At 38.0% G+C, this 20135-nt stretch overlaps 1 protein-coding gene across 2 annotated transcripts in view; it reads right to left on the bottom strand.

Annotated features, from left to right (window-relative positions):
* The window catches only part of LOC145666320 (DNA-dependent protein kinase catalytic subunit-like), a 289438-nt gene that overhangs the window by 3390 nt on the left and 265913 nt on the right, over positions 1-20135 (bottom strand). For both annotated transcript variants that reach the window (XM_081733421.1, XM_081733422.1), the window contains 2 exons: positions 17647-17799; positions 8526-8746 (listed from right to left, as the gene is read on the bottom strand). In XM_081733421.1, the coding sequence (XP_081589547.1) occupies positions 8526-8746; positions 17647-17799 (374 nt within the window). The remainder of the gene's footprint in view (positions 1-8525; positions 8747-17646; positions 17800-20135) is intronic.

The raw sequence follows: 20135 nt of genomic DNA, 5'->3' as shown, positions 1-20135 counted from the left end.
TGTGAACAGAATGAGTCATTGTATTTTGCGCCAAATGTTTACCATCTGCTGCGACGCCCTGTCGCTAACCGGTGTATCGGGAGCAGCGTTGCCAACATGTACGATAATTATCGAATTATACGATAATTTTGACCCCCGTACGATGTACGATAGCTAATGTACGATTATAGGAAAGTATAAGATAATTTAATAGCTTCAGCTAAAATGCAAAAATAGTTCTGGGGGTATTTGAAATTCGAAAGAAATTTCATTCATTGCCTGAAAAAATTATGAATCTTGCAACAAATGTGACAAAATTACTCAAAACATTACAAATGCGAACCAATTCACCTGTTTACTTATGTTTATTATTACTATGTAATTGGTTAATCGGATCACTGGGATTTAACATACACATGAAACCCGCGTTATCTATTCGATCAATAAGAGAGAATTACTAGCTACTTGATGTAGATAAGTTTTCACAAGTAAACATATAAAATGTTGAAGGAAAACTACATAATTCTTTTCGTAGACTCGTAAAGAATAGAACTTCAGTCTTGTTTTCTAAGGAGATTCAAGAATATAGTTTTAGCTGTTCGTTTTCGCGTTAGTTTCCTCTTAATAATAATAATAATAATAATAATAATAATAATAATAATAATAATAATAATAATAATAATAATAATAATAATAATAATAATAATAATAATAATACAGCTTGATATTTAGACTTGAAACAAAATATACGATAATTTTACGGCAAAAACGATAATTTTAAGTGCTACATACGATAATATCTTCTGATCGGGTTGGCAACGTTGATCGGGAGCTTTCTAGACTTAGTGGCCGTCACTCTTGTTTCCACGAGACTCTTCAGTTTGCCTCACGACTGTGAGTGACGCCGAACATTGGGAAGCATCAGCCGAGAATCGAACCCAGGACCACGTGGACATGAATTCAACGCTCCTATCGCTAAGACTACGGTTTCCCCTTGCAAACACAACAAATATTTTTCCGGTAAGTTATAAACAGCGGAGGATGTCATCTATGTATTACGTCAAAATGGCCTCATCTTCCTTAAAAGACAATTACTGTGTTGTCATTTTTACTTTTCTGCAATGATAAACTGTATGAGTGGAGTGTCTTATAGCCATGAGTGGGTGGAGGAATCGAAGTTTCAACGGATCTACAAGTTTCGTTACTTCTAAATACCGAAAAATTTGATCTCAGATCGTCAGTTCTTATATGCAGAGAACATACCATTCAATACATCGGTATCATTTCAAATGTAGGGTCCCTATTGGATTCTCCAGAGAACAGTTTCGTACTTTCTTTTAAACCCAAAAGAAAGGGTAGTTTAGTTTACTGGAGGATGGAAATTGAAACTTGCTGATCTCACAAATATAACACATTTAAATTATCTCAGCAAAGTAAAGAATGGGTAGCTTACTGATGGAGTAGATTTTTTGTTCGGACATTTCTTCTGAAACGGATACAAAATGATTTTGATATTTCATACGCAAATATTTCGTGAACAATATACAATAATTGAATGGATGGAGTTTAAATGTCCTTCTTAGCAAAGATATATATAGCACAGAAACTACTGCTCACAATGAAATATTACTCATTTGCTCAGATTTGTATCCGAGGTAAATACCATTATAAAATAAAAAAGGTGCGGATTTCGGATTTTTGTTGATTAAGATTTATTATTATTTTTTTTTTTCATTTAAGCTTTAATTATTTATTAGACACTAGCATACTGCCCATTCTTCGCACGGAGAAAATACGTTTCATTTTGGACATAAAGGACAATGGGGATGAATTTAGTTTTAAACGGCATTGGAAGTGTTACTGATCGTTTCAGCGATCCCGATATATCTCCCTCCCCCTCTTGTAAGTTGTGGAGCTGAATTTGGATTTAAACGGCAGCGGAAGTGACATTGTTCATCTCAGCGACCCCAACAACTATGGATTCGGCACCAATATCGGCCATTTCCGATCATTTTTATATTTCTCCCCCTCTCCCAAGATGCGGGGCTGAATTTCGATTTAAACGGCATTGGAAATGTCACTGTTCGTTTGAGTGACTCCAAAAACTATGAATTCGGCACTAATATCAGTAATTTTCGATCATTTTTAAATATCTTTCCCCCCTATTCCCCCCCCCCCTAAGTTGCACTGTCAAAGTGAAATGATAAAAACCGTCCCAGGCCCGAACCTCATGTTGAAAATTTCGTCGAGATCGGTCGGGTGGTGGAAGAGTTATTGTCACATAGTGATTTTCATATTACAATCCCCACCATCAACCAACAGAAGCCGCAACTGACAAATGGATTGGTGTCCCTTTGGTTCCATATTTCTCGGCAAAAATTAAGATGATTCTGCCAAGACACAACATCGAAATTTCAGAAGTTCCTCCGAAATCCATAAATAAATACCAGGCATTTTTTACTGACCTTCTACAAAGCAGTGACGTTTATCGGGTGAAAGGTCAGTGTGACAGTGTATATAGGTCAAACAAAAAGGAATATTTGCACTCGAATAACTGAACACGTACGCACCTCGAAATCTCGGAACCCGCAGTTGTCTGGTGTAGCAACGCATCTTACAGACTATAATCAACACATCGCGGAGCAACGGGACCAACAATTAAAGAATCATATTATATCCATAAAGTGAGACCCATACTTAATTTGGAGGGGACAAATAAATATCATGTGGAATAATCTTTTCACTATATACTTTCGTCATTTGGAAAGCAAGAAAACAGTGAACAGCAGTGTGCAATGACACTGAGTGTCTATTCCCATGTGTTTAGTACTTGACAGAAGATTTGTTTTCTATATATCTTAACCTTTTAACTTTTTTTTCTTTTTTTTAACCATTCCTTCATGTTCTTAAATCATTTTTGTGTCCGTAACAGGCCGAAGATGGAAGAAGTTTCTTCCGAAAGAGCTACCTGTTCCATGTAGGATAAATTCTGGTATATATTTATTACGGTGAGTATTAGCCTTTTGCTTTTCTATACAGCTATATGCTATTAGTGATTTTCATTTTATATACATATATATCAATTTTTCACATGACGCGGCACAGCAGGGAATACAAACAGCAGACGACACAACAGCAGTACGAATGTGTGCGCGTCCAACTAAGTTGGAGAAAGATATTCAATCATTATCCTCGTCCCAAACTAAGCACCCACGAGCCAGCAGCAGTGTTAAACGCGAGAAAGAAGAAGAAAAAAAGGTAAAATAATCCTTCCAGCTCCACTAGTTTTGCACGAAGAGAGTCCACTCCATGAAGCGGGTACTAACATCAAATGAGGCGCCTAGTATTAAAAACTGCCAAATCCATTTTTTTAAAACCGAAATTGAGTTATATATTGTTTGTTATATGTTTGATCTACAGGAATTCCATGGAAACAGTATTTTGATTAAAAACTTAATACACTATGTGATCAAAAGTATCCAGACACCCCGAAAAACATACGTTTTTCATATTAGGTGCATTGTGTTGCCACCTACTGCAAGGTAATCATCATCAGCGACCTCAGTAGTCATTAGCCATCATGAGAAAGCAGAATGGGGCATTCCGCGGAACTCACAGACTTCGAACGTGGTCAGATGATTGGGTATCACTTGTGTCAGAAGTCTGTACGCGAGATTTTCACACTCCTAAACATCCTTAAGTCCACTGTGTTTGATGTGATAGTGAAGTGGAAACGTAAAGGGACACGTACAGCACAAAAGCGTACAGGCCGACCTCGTCTCTCGTCTGTTGACTGAAAGAGACCGCCGATAGTTGAAGAGGGTCGTAAAGTGTAATAGGCAGACATCTATCCAGACAATCACACAGGAATTCCAAACTGCATCAGGATCCACTCCAAGTACTATGACAGTTAGGCGTGAGGTGAGAAAACTTGAATTTCATGGTCGAGCGGCTGCTCATAAGGTAGGTAAATGCCAAACGACGCCTCGCTTGGTATAAGGAGCGTAAACATTGGACGATTGAACAGTGAGAAAACGTTGTGTGGAGTGACGAATCACGGTACACAATGTGGCGATCCGATGGCATGGTGTGAGCATGGCGAATGCCCGGTGAACGTCATCTGTCGGCATGTGTAGTGCCAACAGTAAAATTCGGAGGTGGTAGTGTTTTTCTTGGAGGGGACTTGCACCCCTTGTTGTTTTGCATGACACTCACACAGCGCAGGCCTACATTGATGTTTTAAGCACTTTCTTGCTTCCCACTGTTGAAGAGAAATTTGGAGATGGTGATTGCATCTTTCAACATGATCGAGCATCTGTTCATACTACACAGCCTGTGGCGGAGTGGTTACACGACCATAACATCCCTGTAATGAACTGGCCTGCACAGAGTCCTAATTTGAATCCTATAGAACACCTTTGGGATGTTTTGAAACGCCGATTTCGTGCCAGGCCTCACCGCCTTACATCCATACCTCTCCTCAGTTTAGTACTCCGTGAATGGGCTGCCACTCCCCAAGAAACCTTCCAGCACCTGATTGAAAGTATGACTGAAAGAATGGAAGCTGTCATCAAGGCTAAGGGTGGGCCAACACCATATTGAATTCCAGAAATACCGAAGGAGGGCGCCACGAACTTGTAAGTCATTTTCAGGCAGGTGTCCGGATACTTTTGATCACATAGTGTATATCATTAAAAAACTAGTTCAAATATGGGACTTTGTATGAGTATATATGGAGATTTACTGCACGTTTTGCCAGATTACTCGAAACCAAGCTAAATGGATGCGGCTGATTTTGGAACTAGGCGCCTCAAATATAGTATCGGATGTTCAATAAATCATGGCATGTCTCAGGGGAGTACTTTGGCATTATTGTTCAAGTAAGTCTTTGACCAAGTTGCACATCTGTCACAATTATTCACATTCTACTTTTGTGCTTTCTTCCTATGAAAACATTTGTGTTGGGTCCAGTGGCGGCGGTTGGAAGTTAAAAGTGTGGGGGGGGGGGGGGGGCAAGACATGATCTGAAAAATTGTATATTAGTGTAAGATTTCTTGGTTGTTTCTAACACTGATGAAAGGTTGTATAACTAATAGGATACTATCGTTTTTCACTTAAATATACCGTACATCGTATTTTTATTTTATTAAGTAAATTCATAAGAGCAATACAGGTAGGTACGAGCCCTTTATACTCTAAAACAACGAAAGTGTAAGAAGAGATTTGAGTTCTTGCTCATGAACATCTTAAAATTCTGTCTGGAAAGTTGTGTGATTAAATTATTTAATAAATTTGCAAAACAAATAAATAGAAGGGGCAATATTAATCACAGTAATGAATAATGACGCTTGTTTTGCAGAAGTTATATTGAAACTGGGAATTAATGAACAACTTATACTTTTAATTCCACACATGCCATTAAATGAATGTTTTTACTCTTAGAAAATGAAATATAGTAAATGCTGCAAGCATATGCTATGACATTTAAAGAAATATGCAATTGCAATATTAATTGCTTTGAATTGATATTAAAACGCAATTCCTGTAGCTTTCTAACTCCACGGGAAGACCATAACCAATACGTACTCACGGAACGGCAAATATCATATGGCACCATTTCTTTCTATGAAACAGTAATACATACAAAACCATTAACAGGGTGTCCACATTCTGGAAAATAAGTGAAAGTCAGATAAGTAAAAATGTATCAGGTGAAGTCAGGGAAATGGCAGGTTGGTCAAGGAAAGTCAGTGAAAAATCGATTTAGGTCCATTGTTCAATTACTGAATTTATGAAATAGGGTTGATTTCTTTACTGTTACTGGATGTAAAATGTGGTGTTCTTAATGATGATATTGAGGGAGTCAGTGTTCTCTGATATAGTTGTTGAAACTAATTTTCTGCGAGAAACATATCTAACTGCATCCTGGCATATTTGCTCAAAAGGATAAACACTGTTCTAGAAGAATTGCATGGTGCCAAGAGGATATCTGGACAAGTGGCTGAGAACGCAAAGAAATAGTATCTCCAGCTCACAGTGAAAGCTCAGACTGAAGAATTTAAGGAACACTCGAATGAGTTCATAGCCAATGACAGAGACGGTATTGGACTTGATGAGTTTTTTACTTAGTCTTAGGAAATGGGAAGAACTTCGTTGACTTACAGTCAGTTATGAAATTATGTTTTATCTTCTTTCACGGAAACGCATTTTTTGAAAGTGTTTTTACAATAAATAAAATTCTCATTGTTGAGAACTTACAAGAAGAATCTCTGGTGGCTCAACGGATCATATATGATTCTGTGATGAGAAGAGGTAGATCATCAGGATTAATAATTACAAGAGGTATGATAAATTCAGTGAGAAGTTCAATAGACAATATCAGGTGTATTTGGAAAAGAAAAGAAAAATAAATGCTGGAGACGAGAAGAGGAGAGAGAAACGGAAGATTCAGCAACAACTAAAGGAGCTGGAGGAAGAAGAGAAGAAAATTAAACTGCGGAGGCAACAAGAAGGATATTCAGATCAATGAGAAGAAAACTATGCGAGAAAGGATGAAAACAAATTTCTAAATGGGTTGCATTTAACAACTGCACCAGCAAAAATGTGTGTTACATAATATGTGTGTGTGTGTTTTTTTGTTTTTTAATAATCAGTAAAATCCATGTATGAACTGTTTATTACTATAGGCAATATTATAACGCTGTGTAATTGGTATTATAATGTGTAATTTTTTTCATATCTTAAGTACTCTGTATACTGCACACTTTCGTTTGTAACTTTACATTTTGTGTAATAGGTAGGCCTGATCAATATCGGATTAATGCACATGTTTGTAAATTTACATTCCTTTGGAAAGAAAATTGGAAAAAGAAAGAAACAGAAGCGGAAGAGAACAAGGCCAACTATGTGGAGTGTGGAGGTTGTTTTTTTCTTTTTTCTATATTTTTAAGTTATCCAGGGGGGTCAGGGAAATCTGGAACTTTCGTCATGGAAAGTAAGGAAAAAGTCAGAGATTTTTCTCCAAATTGTGTGGACACCCTGTTTACATTTCCAGATGAAAGTATACAAATTAGGGCGTCATGTCAAAAAAAGTGGGGGGGTCAACTGCCCCCTCTTGCCCTCCCCCCTAATCGCCGCCCATGGTTGGGTCTAAGATTACACAAACAAATCTTCTACATTCTTTAATAATAGTTTCAAATTCTAGGAATACTTAACTTTATTTCTTTGTGAACCTCTTTGTCACACAGACGTGGATTCTGTCTTTCTCAAGAAGAACAAGGGACACTTGCGATCGTACACTGATGATTAATTCATACTGACATTCTCTTGGACAGTCAGTCATTCATCGGATTATACTCGAGTCTCTTGGCGGCCAGTTTTACCTTGGCAAAGTCCAGCATTGTAACTCAAATTATAAAGCCTCAACCTCAACCTTAATTACTTACAAATTAACTTACATGAAGAAGTTTTTTTTCTTTTTTAAATTGTTCATTAAATTCATTATTTTAATTAATCACTCAGTGTTTACGTTTCACCATAAGTTACCCAAGTCTCTACCATTATTAAGTCATGAGCTACACACTTTTACGAGAAACTTTGTACTTTTGATTTACAATATTGTGGTGGGTTAAGTCACGCAACTACGAAATGTGATCAAAAGTAAGGTGAATAATTTTATTAGAAGCAAAGTATTAAATTTACATGGAATTTGATTTAATCTCCTTCAAAGTACTGTCCTTGGCTAGCAATGTACTTATCCCAACTTTGAATCCATGACTGGAAGCATTTCTGGACGGGTGTTCAGCTGGTCTGTCGTGGCCCTCTCAATGTCAAAAATGGTGTTAAAACGTTTTCCTTTAATGACGGTTTTAATTTTTGGGAATAGCCAGAAGTCGTATGGTGCTAAATCTGGTAAGTAAGGTAGATGTGGACAGACATAACATTTTTCGGCAAAAGACTCGCGGATCAAAAGTAATGTATGGCACGGTGTGTTTTCGTGATGTAGGAGGAAGCCATTTGCCCATTTAATCGGCGGTTAAAATGCTTTTCACAGACCCATATGAGATGTTTAGTTCTTTGGAAAGCTCTAGAATAGTCATTCGAATATTTGAACAAATTATTTGTACCACTTTTTGTACGTTTTCATCTGTTTTTGACGTGGAAGGAAGTCTCGATCGTTGTTCGTTTTCAATCGACTCCTTGCCGCTTTTGAATCCCCATACCACTTGTACACAGTCTTCAATGCTACCGCTTCATCGCCATACACAGAATTCGACATTTCATGAGCTTCTTTGGCACTTTTATGCAGCTTAAAGCCAAAGTTAATGTTGGCGCGATAGTCACTCTTAACACGTTCTCACTCTTCTGCCTCTGGAAGCCAGCTAACATGTCACAACTCGTTCAAACTTGACACTGACTGTACCAAAGGTTTAGGTTACCGGGCTTACTAGTTGAACGTCGATAGATGGCACTGTGTAACTACATTCACCGTACTTTTTGATTACACCTTGTATATACCTATGAGTTCTAGCAATTTTATACTCAACCTGCTGTTGTGGTGTAAGATTTCCTTCTGGTAAACTTGCTCGAACATCAGAAGCTTCTCCTCTCACGAGCAATTGCGTTGCTTTACACGAAGGTCTTTTGCTGTGTCCAGCTTTCAGTTCTTCCATTGTGATGATGGCAGGATTTGCACCTTCTAACTTACGGCGGGCTATTCGAACTTTCTCACGAGGAAACCATGTGAAATCGCCTCCATCTTGAGAGTCTAAAAATAAAATAAATGTTAATAGAAATTATATTCCAGCAAAGAAGAACTATATCAAATATTATATTATGTATATAACTACTATTGCATGAAACAATGTATGGACTTTATATGTTAAATAATGTTCGGAAGACAGTTCAACGTATACACCAGACCAGGAGCGCACCCAGAATTTTTTGTTGAAGGGTCCCAGCTTGGAGGCAGGGGTCCAATACTATAAGCCACTACGTTTATGTTGTATTGAACGGGTATTATTTTGCACCCGAAAAGACGATATTTTCAGAAAAAAATGATAGAACTAGATTGTTTTATAAGAGAAATAGTACAGATGAAGTGTCAGCTCAAATTTTCATGCTACATCAATTATCTCAGTTAAACATAGTTCTATTGAGAAAGTGTACAAATGTATGTTGAGTTAGGAAGGTTTTTTGAGGGGAGGGCGGACCCGGTGGATTCCCTGTGACTGCGCCCCTTCATCAGATTGATAGTTTATATAAAAAGTGCTGTTTTTCATTCTTTATTTGTGAGTTCGATTTTTTCCTTCAATGATAAGTTAGAATTCCAAATTTTCTAAAGTCTTCTTTGAAGTTGATGGTTTACGAAAAAAAGTCGAACTACTATATTGAAGATTACATATAAATTAAAAGTATGAAGGTCAGCGAAAAAAGAAAATGTACGCCTTTCAACGATTATGCACCGAAGTTACGGAAAACGATGATAATGAACGAAATTGTGGAATGAAAACGCTGGGAGAACCCATGCACACTGTGTTTGTCCACCACAAACCTTACTTCCCGCAAGATAACATCGAACTAGAGATCCCATGCGACAGAGATTCTTCCGTAATATCACAGTCTCCATATCTTACTGTGCGCAAAATAAACTGCAGTAACAAACAATTTCCGAGTAATTGTTAAATCCAAAATAGCATCTGACCTCAAAAGTATAAAGGGTGATCCATCATTCTACAACAAGCATTGCCACCCTTTCTGTGTTAAGTTTTTGCGATCCTGGACTCCTTCCTCATCGTTGGCACTGGATTTAATGTATACAGATCACAGATCATTACATTAAAAAAAAAAAAAAAAAAAAGACTTTAACGTCCCACGTTATGCACCGAGGCTAAGGGAGACGGTGATGATAATGGGAGGAAACGGGAGGACTTCGAGAATATCCACGTACACGGTTCGTCTACAACAAAGTTTACTTCGTGAGAGCTAGGATCGAACTAGGGACCCCACGCATCACACGTGAACGCTTTACCACTGAACCACCTCGGTCCCCAGTTTATTAGTTGTTTACAAGTTTCATCCAAAGTTAAAAAACAAATGTCAGTTCAACGCCCCATAATTATATCCTTTTAGGCTAAGGGAGACAGATGATGAAGGCACGTGATGAATGATGATGGAACAATTGGTGGAATGAGAATGTGGGAAGAAAAGGAAGTATCTCGAGAGCTCACGGATACGATGTTGTCCACCACAAACTTACTCAGCCGAAGATCGAACCAGGGACCTCATGCACAAGAGGTTAGCGCTCTACCAGAGCCACAGTGTTCCCAGTGTTATAACATAGAACTTCTCTGCTATAGTGTGTGTGGAACAGTACTCATTTAAAGATACGATGTGATGCATATTCATATTAAAAAGTATAACAACTTTCTGCGTCCAAATGCACGTTAATTGCACTGAATTGTTGCAGCAATCTCTGTTGATTTCGTCAGTGACTCTGGGAAACTTACATGTTTTTTCACTTCTCAGAAATTTATGTTCCAATTTTTTTTTCGTATGCCCTGTTGAAAAATGATGAGGCTTCAACTCTCATTAATGTAAATCTAATGTACTTCAAAACTCTTCTTGTGAAAACCTTAAACAAATACTTTGCTAGAACATCTTTTGTATTCCGAGAAATGAAACAACTTTCATTTGGGTAGCTGAGAGTTACTGACGAAGACACAAGACATTGTTGTTGAAACAGTTTAGTGTAACCAAACTGCACTTGGCCACAGTAAGTTGTCATATTTGTTATTACTTATGTGTGGAACAGCTTTACTTCTTTACAATTTCCTCAGCAGCACTCTTCGATTTCTAACGGGCTGTGAGTCTTTAAAACAAGCTTCATTCTTACAATGTCCCTTAGCTGTTTTACATATCTTGATGACAAAGGCGATATTCATATGGAAATCTCTTGGGCGTCACCTACGTTATCATAAATTCGTGTTTTTGAGCGATCACCCTAAAAAATTCAGAACTAAAAGTTCTTTTCTGCCAATTATTTGGACTTAGATATTTTTTGTCAGAGTCCCACTGTTGTTGCAATTGTTGGATGTCCACTGTTACACGCCAAGAGCACTTCATCTTGGCGATAGCGTAGGAAGATGTTTGCCAATCCTCCAGCAGTGGCTTCACAACGTGAAGTTTATTCTCATTCGCCTAGTTCCAACCGGGTTGTCAATGAGGACGCATAAGATGTTTAAAATAGTTACAAAGATCAGAGCGAGGAAGACAATGTTCCAATGCACTTCTAGCCAAAGAGATGTGCTTGGCAGCTATGTCAGCACGGTCCTTTCTTCGAATGTCGACATATCCCAACAAACAGTAGATAACGATAACACAGCCCTATTGCAGTAGCTGATGGTATCTCATTAGAGTGTCTTGAACAACGGCGTGCTTACTGACGAAGCTCTGTAAACTCCGCTTCAAGAGACTGTACAAACCAGAAGACGATTAATAAAATAATTTTTAAAAAAATGACTAAGGACAAGCTTAACTGCAGTTAGTTCAGCAGAGTGAAGACTGGAAAGAGGTTGCACACTGAATTCTGAGTTGGTCTCATCTGTGACAGGTAAAACCAATATAATTCCCGTTCTCAGAACATCCGTATAAAATACCAGAAATCTGGGTATCTCTCGAGCAACGCTCTAAACGATTGGTGGTATTCCTTTCCCATGAGATACCAACCTAAGGTCGAACCGTGGTACAATTAACAGCCAGGGTGGAACAGTGCAAGCGTGAAACAAACAGACGCTCACGCACAATCATCTGTAAGGAGATTATCAAGGGTAGGTAGTCCGAAGGCGTGCTGCATGAAGGTCATTAACCAGTCTCCCAAGCAGATGAAATCTGCACGGATGATCAAGAATCCATCTGACATACGTACATAGAATAATTCTACAAGAACCTCATACGGCGAAAGGTTAAAGATGGTTCGTTTGCTTTCACATAAAGACTAGCGAGAGTACTAATAGATAGATGGATTCCCAAGTGATGAAGAGAGTCAAGTTGTTAAAAGTAAACAGGAACGAGTAGACGAATACGCAAACTACGGTATAATTGTAACAAAATAGTACGATTAGCACTCGAAGAACAGCAAAAAAGGGCATGAAGCATGTTCAGAGTGCGGAGAAAAGAGTATTTAAAGGTAAGTACATGTTGGGGTGACCACGTCAACCGGTGGTCAAAAAGCAGATCCAGGAAGCGGACCGTATCAACAGAAACAGACGGGTAACATCGAGATATAAGTCCGGTCAACAAGACACAGGCATTGGCGGCAGAAATATACACAATAAGATTTCTCGGCGGAAAATCGAAATCTTATCTCGTTCAATCAGCGTACAAACGACGATTCAAAGTGAGTTGAAGTTGTCACGAGGTACCGTGAAGGTGTCGCGAGCGATAGTAAATAAGGTTTCAACATAAAGCAGATCACATACAGGAGCTAGGATCTCAGACAAACACTGCTGAAACCGACAGCGAATAATGTGACATTAACCGGTTAACTTACCAATTATTTCCAAAGGAGCGTTTCAATTTTTACCTATTTTTTATTGCTAAATTCTAACATCTAATATCTTCTAACATTTTAGGAACAAAACGAATGGCAACAGTGTGATTATTTTTACTGAAGGCAACAATGATTTACGTAAGCCTAAAATGTGCTTTCAATAAAACCTCGAATATACTCGAGCTTGTAAACTTTGTACCGTTCAACAGTGATCAATTGTAATAATGCCCGAATATACTCGAGGTTTTAAATTATTTGTAAAATTAAAATCTCGAATATACTCGAGCTTTTCAGTTAACCGGTTAAGACACTTGTCTTGAGGAGACAACGGCCTTGTAGAAAGCGCTCTGAATCGCTTAGCGAGAAAGTTTCCTATGAATTAAACCATATAGCCATATAAAGGCGAAGCTACTACTAGGGTTGTCGGTTGAGGACGGTTAGGAGGGACAGCATGAGTTTGAGTGGAAATATCAGATGTCTGCGTTGCGACAGATTTTCGAGATGTAGAGGCTACACACGCAAAATAAAAAATGAGTGAAATTGGAAGACCCTCTTTTAGGCGACGCTTAACATCGGGAATGGAAATCTCAATAATCGTAAGTTCCCGGATACGTTTATCTTGTTGAAAGGCCGGACAGTACCTAAACCAAGCAGAATGAATGCTCTTGCAGTTAGCACAAGGGCTTAATCCCTGTACTGAGCTCCGCACGAAGACTCGACAATTAGCACACATAGCAAGCAGCTGTTACGCTACATAAGTCCTGGATGCCCCAAGTGCCCCAAGTGAAACAACTAATGGGACTAGGAATATATAGACGAATTTGACGGCAATAATAGCCAAGCTTCACATATTCCGGAAGTGTAGGCGAACTGAAAGTATGAATCACTGACTGTGTAATAAGCAGTTCAGCTGACTTCTTACTTTTAATGCGAGCTACTTCTACAACATGTTGGTTAGCAAACTCCAATTTAGTCTCCTTTTCGGTGGTGTTTTGGAAATCTTAACACGAAATCACTCCTCGCCTGGTGTTCAGTAGACGTGAAGTTCGACTGATACGTTCGCCTGGCTAATGACGTCTAATTTAAGTAGCTTCGCTGTTTGCTTCTCTTCGATCGTTTCCACAAACTGTTATTCCTAACTTGTCTGGCTGTGCGTATGCTAACTTTATTAATAACAAAAGGGGAAAAGCCTTTAATAACACTCGGGCAGTTAGATTCTCTAGTGGTATTTTCACATCCTTGTCTTTTATTGCAATATCTTGGACTATAAGAATCGCGATACGTGTCTTTTCCTCATGCTCGCCGTGTTAAGTTGTGACCTCACTCACTCTTGATTTGGATTTTTACAAGGGGGAGAGCCAGGACCCGTATTTAAAGTTTATTTTACTCATAAAATAAAGTTTTTTAACACAGCTATAAACAGAAAGAATGTGTGAAAGTCGCAACTCATACTGAAGCGCTTCCAAAGAGAACTTACACTATTCCCCTAGTAATCCCTTGGCACGCCCTAACCGGATGATCAGCGTGGGAGAAAAATCACCAAAAACATGTGGCCCCGGAGAAAGAAGGAAATACAATAAATAAAAAACTACATATCAGACAGCATATTCCAGCAGGTCAGGTTGTGTGCACGTCCCCTTCAGATAGAGAAAGACGCGCGCTGATCATTCTCTTCCCAGGACTCCCACAAACTACCAATGAATTCGTGATTAGGAGGGCATACGAAGACATGAGGATAAAAGGGACCGCCCTCTCAGCTCTACCCCTTTCCGACGAAAACTGAGATCTTTCAGTTTAACGTCCCACAATTATGTCCTTTAGGCTAAAGGAGACGATGACTGACGCAATTGAATAATGGAATGAGAAGGTGGGAGGAAACGGAAGTACTTCGAGAAAACTCACGGACATGATGCTGTCTACCACCAGGGCCGGCCTTAAGTCGATTGGACCGATTGTTCCTAAGCGGGCCCCGCGCTAATGCCATTTATTCTACTCTCCAGTGCCGTTTAAACAGCATATTAGACCTCAGAGCAAACAATTGTGTTGTGGTCCTTATGACTAAATTTTGCTCCTAATACACGTAATTAATACACGCCATTCTGCTCGCGGGGTCCCCGGACCAAGTGGCGGGGTCCCCGGACCAAGTGGCTATATACCGTTAAGATGGCTCTGCTACTCTCGATTGTTAAGTACACAACAACATATTGCAATACAGATACATCCATGGACTCCACAAGGAAGGGTATGGCTTCTCCCTAACAAGTAAATGAATAGTTTATATTAAGTTTCCGGGCATAAGCAAATATTTTTTGAATTTAATGCCGCAGTATTTTCTTTATTCTGTTTTACGTTTACAACTTCTGTTCTGAAAATTGATTTTATGTCCAGAGAGTATGCTGCATCTCACAATACCACTAACTCCCCCAAATTTCCTTACACACACCTCTGGACGTAAAAATTGGTTTTCTTTGAATTTGTGTAAAAATGTACATCATTATTCTGCGAGCACACACTCTTTTACTTTGAACACAGCCACTAGGTAAAAGCTCCTGGCATTCTCACTGATTATGTCATGTGATACTACCGTGAATACCGAGATGGTATTAAATAAATCAGCATCAGTGCGACTTCTTTGCATATTCTTTCAGTTACTATAGCTATATTCAAAATACAAAACCACACGACAAACTTTGACCCCTCCTGCGAAAAATCCTGTGGATGTATTTTTTTTGTAAATCAAGTCAGGAAAACCGAATGTATACTAGTGCGTACTGAAAGGTAGCTGCTTATGAAGTTTTGTCATCTAACTCGAATAATCCAATGGAAAATGTGTCATCCATCTTCCATCAGTTCTGTAAGGTCTGATACCGTCTCATCATCTGCCTGCAGTCGATAAAGATTTCAACCTGATTATACCTTTCATAAGTAGCTATCTACGATGTTCTCACTAGCGTACATTAGGTTTAACTGACTTGAATTCTTTTCAAAAAGATACAGTTGTTAAGAAATCTTGTACCCAACGAATACATATCAATGTGTATTTCATTATGTCGTACAAATATAAAATTCGATACAAATAAGAAATTATACGCAGGTGTTATGTTTTATTCAGTCATGTTAACACGCAGTGCAAGTAGGGGCTGTTATTTTAACCTTAAATTGCAAAATAACTTTCCAAAATCAATTCTTGTAAGGCCAAATTGACAAAGAGACTATGGTATTTATTCTTATTATGGCGTATTTAAGACGTCATTCTCTTATATTTTCCACAATGTAAGGATTGTTGGTAGCTGTTGCTAAATTTTTAAAACACGTCTTAAAGTATAATTATTGCTGTATGCATGGCTGCCTGTAGAGTGGGGCAAGAGGGTCAGTTACATCAGGATGCGAGTTACGGCCAGGAATAGGGGGAAAATTCTCCTCTGGAAAACTTTTATCCCTGGCTGGAAGGCAGAAAAAAATTACCAAGGAGGATGCTCTTTTCCCCTCCTACCCTCAGTTATATTTCTTACATCATTAAAATTCTTCAATCCAATGTGCTAAACGTAAATCCGTTTGAAAGTTATTAATAGCAAATTCATTGTAAAAAGTATTTTGGTTAGGTTAGGTGTGTGTTGGGAGCTGCATGTGTGCTTTTTTGAAAAATAAATGTTACTGAGATCTGCTGCTGTAGATTGGGATAAAAACGGTATAATATTGGTGTACTTTTCCCCTAAACATAAGCCAATGTGTTAAGTTTCATCATTATTATCAGCAGGGTTGGCGCGATTATAGAAATTTGGTTTAAACGGGGTATTTTCTTTTTTATTTTATCCCCCTCCCCCCGGAAAAATCGCCTAATTCGCACCCTGAGTTGCATTACCTATATTTTCGAAAAATATTCAATTGTTCGAAATGCATGTCAAAACTTGTAAGATTGACTTCGTGATACACTGTTGTATTTAATAGTTTAGTATGAAATTCTATAGTACTATAGATATCTACTATATTTAACATATGCACAGAGCATAGCCAGGATTTCATTTCTGGTGGGTCCGGGGGTCTTCCCCGGAATGTTTTTGGCAATGGGGAAACTAAAACACAATTTTAGGGTTTCTTTTAACAACTTTAAAATTTTTGGGGATCTAGGGGCACTCAGTGTTTGGTAATGTGGGGACTGAAAACGTAATTTTAGGTTTTATTTTTACCAACTTTCAAAATTTCGAGGGAGGTCACGAAAACAAGTAGTATTATGACTATGTCCTTTTCAGATATGATATACTAATATTACTAGTTGTAGATTTATATGTATATAATTTTATATTGAAATGTTCCTTATATATGTTTAGTCTATTAACTTTCACGGACAATTTAAGCGCACATGTTGATTGCCATCCATTATAACTGCAAAATTTCTTTTATACTTCTGAAATGAAATGAAAATAATATATATATATATTTTATTTGACATCCTATGATTTGTTCTTAGGGGATGGATGATTAATGAAAGGGAGTAATTATGAAATTAAATTTTGAGTGCTCTCCCACCGGGAATCGGACTCGAGACTATGTATACCACAGACGCACGCGCTAACCACTAGACCAGCAAGGAGAGCGATATTCGGCCCTGTCTACCACAAACTTACTTAGCCCGGGATCGAACCAAGGAACTCACACCAGAAGTAAGGAGGAACTCCCACTCCCAATAAGTCACGGTGGCCCCTTCATTCCCGACGATAAGGATCCGCCACATGAAGGGGACCTCAACGGTTGACTTGGTAATAATCCATGACTGCGGGTTCTAACTTGATTCTCACACGTTCTATTCGCCAGGGAACATTTGTCTTTACTAACTTAACAATTTTATTAGGCGACATTTTGTCAATAACAAAAAGTGAAGAACTGCCACAACCTGAAACAAGGGCATTTCATCACAACTAGAGCAAGAGAGACTATGCCTTTATGGAGGAATACATATAGAACAACACGGCAACACAAAAGACATAATTTTATATATATATATATATATATATATATATATATATATATATATATATATATATATATATATAAAATGCTCCCCTACATGTAAATAACTTCTACATAATTCTAAATTTTTAATATTTTAAATTACGTACCTTTTGAATTTTCAGATTGTTCAAGCTGCCTCAATGCAAATTCAGTCCAATCCAAGGACGGTTCCTGAGCAAACACCTCCATTGTAGCCAATAAAATATCGTAATTCATACGCAAAGCTTTCAATGTGTGAACCATAGTCTCACTCAAAAGACCTATTACATTGAAAACAAAGAAAGGTTTTAGGAGCTGATATAGGAATATATTTAAACTACAGTATTTCACGTAACACCAACTTTTTTTTTTTTAATGTTTACTCCTCATTTATACTAGTGAGCTGATATCTATAACAAACTCATTTTATTGCGTAATATTTGAAAAAAAAAAAAAAAAACCGGGATTTTTAAAAACACTTTCTAACTACAGATGGTGATCAGAAAAATGGAAACATCTGTAGTTGGCAACACGTCAGATGTATGGGTTGGCAGTGGTGTCGTGGCGCCCGCAGCGCCGGACTGCTGGTGGTGGTGTGTTAGGACGGTCTCCATACTACGTCAGGCGCAGTGGAACAGCAGTGTCCAGTGGCTGCAGCAGACGGAGGTAGTGTAAAATGGGAAACCTCTCAGATTTTTAAAAAGGGCAAATTGTTGGTGCGCGGTTATGTGGAGTGAGTGTGACGGCAGTGGCTACTGTGTTAGGTGTGTCGCGTGGGACTTTTATTCTTTGAACAGACATAAATTAAGAAGCAGTACTTCTGATTTATGCAATTGCCAGTAAAATAAAATAATACACGATCTGCCAAAGTCACCCCATTCTACGGTAAATACAATAATTTTATTTGTTAAAATTCTGGCCGATATTTGACCAATGAATATAGAACTCACGGCTTTCAGTTTTACGTCCCACGGTTATGCTGCCTAGGCTAAGGAGACGATGACAACGTGAAATGAATGAAATGTTGGAATGAAGAAAGTGGGAGGAAACGGCAGAACCCCGAGAATACCCACGCACTCGGTGTTTGTCAACCACGAAGTTCACTTGGCGCGATCTGGGATCGAACCAAGGACCCCACGCTCTACCACTGAGCCACAGCGTTCCCAAATGTAATATGTAACGTATGGGATCAGAAACCATATTGAGAACATTGGATTTAAAAGGAATTACCCACAAAAGTGTCTTATCTCTTCCTTCCCACCACTGTACTATTATATGAATTATGATTTTCTTTAATAATAATAATAATAATAATAATAATAATAATAATAATAATAATAAAATCTTTCATATTTCATAAATCAATGTCATTATTGAACACAATTCTTTTGTCTTGATAAAAATCTAAAACTCACATGTAAATAATATTTAACACGTTGGCTACCATTGGGGTCCGATCGGACTCACAAGTTCTAATTAGTCGAGTTGTGTAGAGTACTTGTATTGTAAATTTCTGCCCCTAGTGTTAATGAATTGAAGGGTTTTTATCACACAGAATATAGGAGAAATTTAAGCTGTAGTTTTATTTATTTATTTATTTATTGTTAGATGTTGCTGATTAACGCCGCTAGGAACGCTGAATATTAAGTAACATGTGATATTCCGCTGTTTTTGTGCCGCTGATCGGACCTACGTGTTGCTATTTAAATGACATGTTAAAAGTTTAACAATGGATTCATTATTTATTGTAATTTATTTTGACAAGATGTGAGTGTTGTGCAGTCCCAGATCACTATACTGTTACTACCAATGAGATCAAGTTCTGTGCATATTTCTTCGTTTTTCATTGCACAAAGAAACTATTTATTAGCACTAAGAGCAAAAGAAATTCATCCACATTTCTCACACGAAGCTAGCTTGCACGTGTAATAATCAACAAATGGCTATCAAACAGAGTTGTAAGTTCAATTTTAATTTATCCTCTTGCCCATAACAAAAACCCCACATACAGGTCCGATCGGACGCCAACTTTCATGTGAGCGGATTCAATAACTTGTCTTATATTATGTTTCAAGATTAACGTTATGTTAATATATATATATATATATATATATTATGAGCGTGTGTCCCCCCTCACTCCCATTCCATTTTAATTTTTCCCAGTTACTCTTGTCTGAAGTGGAATAAGGCTCCATGCACTGTACGTTGACGCAAATTTTGTGTTATGGTTTTATCTTTTTCAACGTGTTGACAACTCTGTGCAGTGGTGACTTGCATTCCCTGTTCCAGGCACAAAGGAAAGTAAAATGTTTGCACTGTTTCAAGAAATAATCCTGCGAATTCCAGCATCATCGATGCTTACCTTTATCACTTTTAGTATTTTGATTATGTAACTTTGATAGCGAATAAAAATGACATTCAACGATATGTATATTGTCTATGAAAAGGTGCTTTTCAATAATAAGCGTAGTTAGTATGAGGCGTAAGAAGACAAACGCTTGATGCTAAACGCGCGAAGTGGTACTCTGTGCCGCCATGGATGATTGAATGGACCAAGAAGTGCAGTCTGTGTTACAAAAATCGTTTATTTAACGAATCATCGTTTGAAATATTAGTG

This window comes from Thermobia domestica, chromosome 12 (genome assembly GCF_964235325.1).
Source record: "Thermobia domestica chromosome 12, izTheDome1.hap1.1, whole genome shotgun sequence".
Classification (NCBI taxonomy): Eukaryota; Metazoa; Arthropoda; class Insecta; order Zygentoma; family Lepismatidae; genus Thermobia; species Thermobia domestica.
Note: the sequence above shows the minus strand (reverse complement) of the source record. Positions and strands in the feature narration are given on the sequence as shown.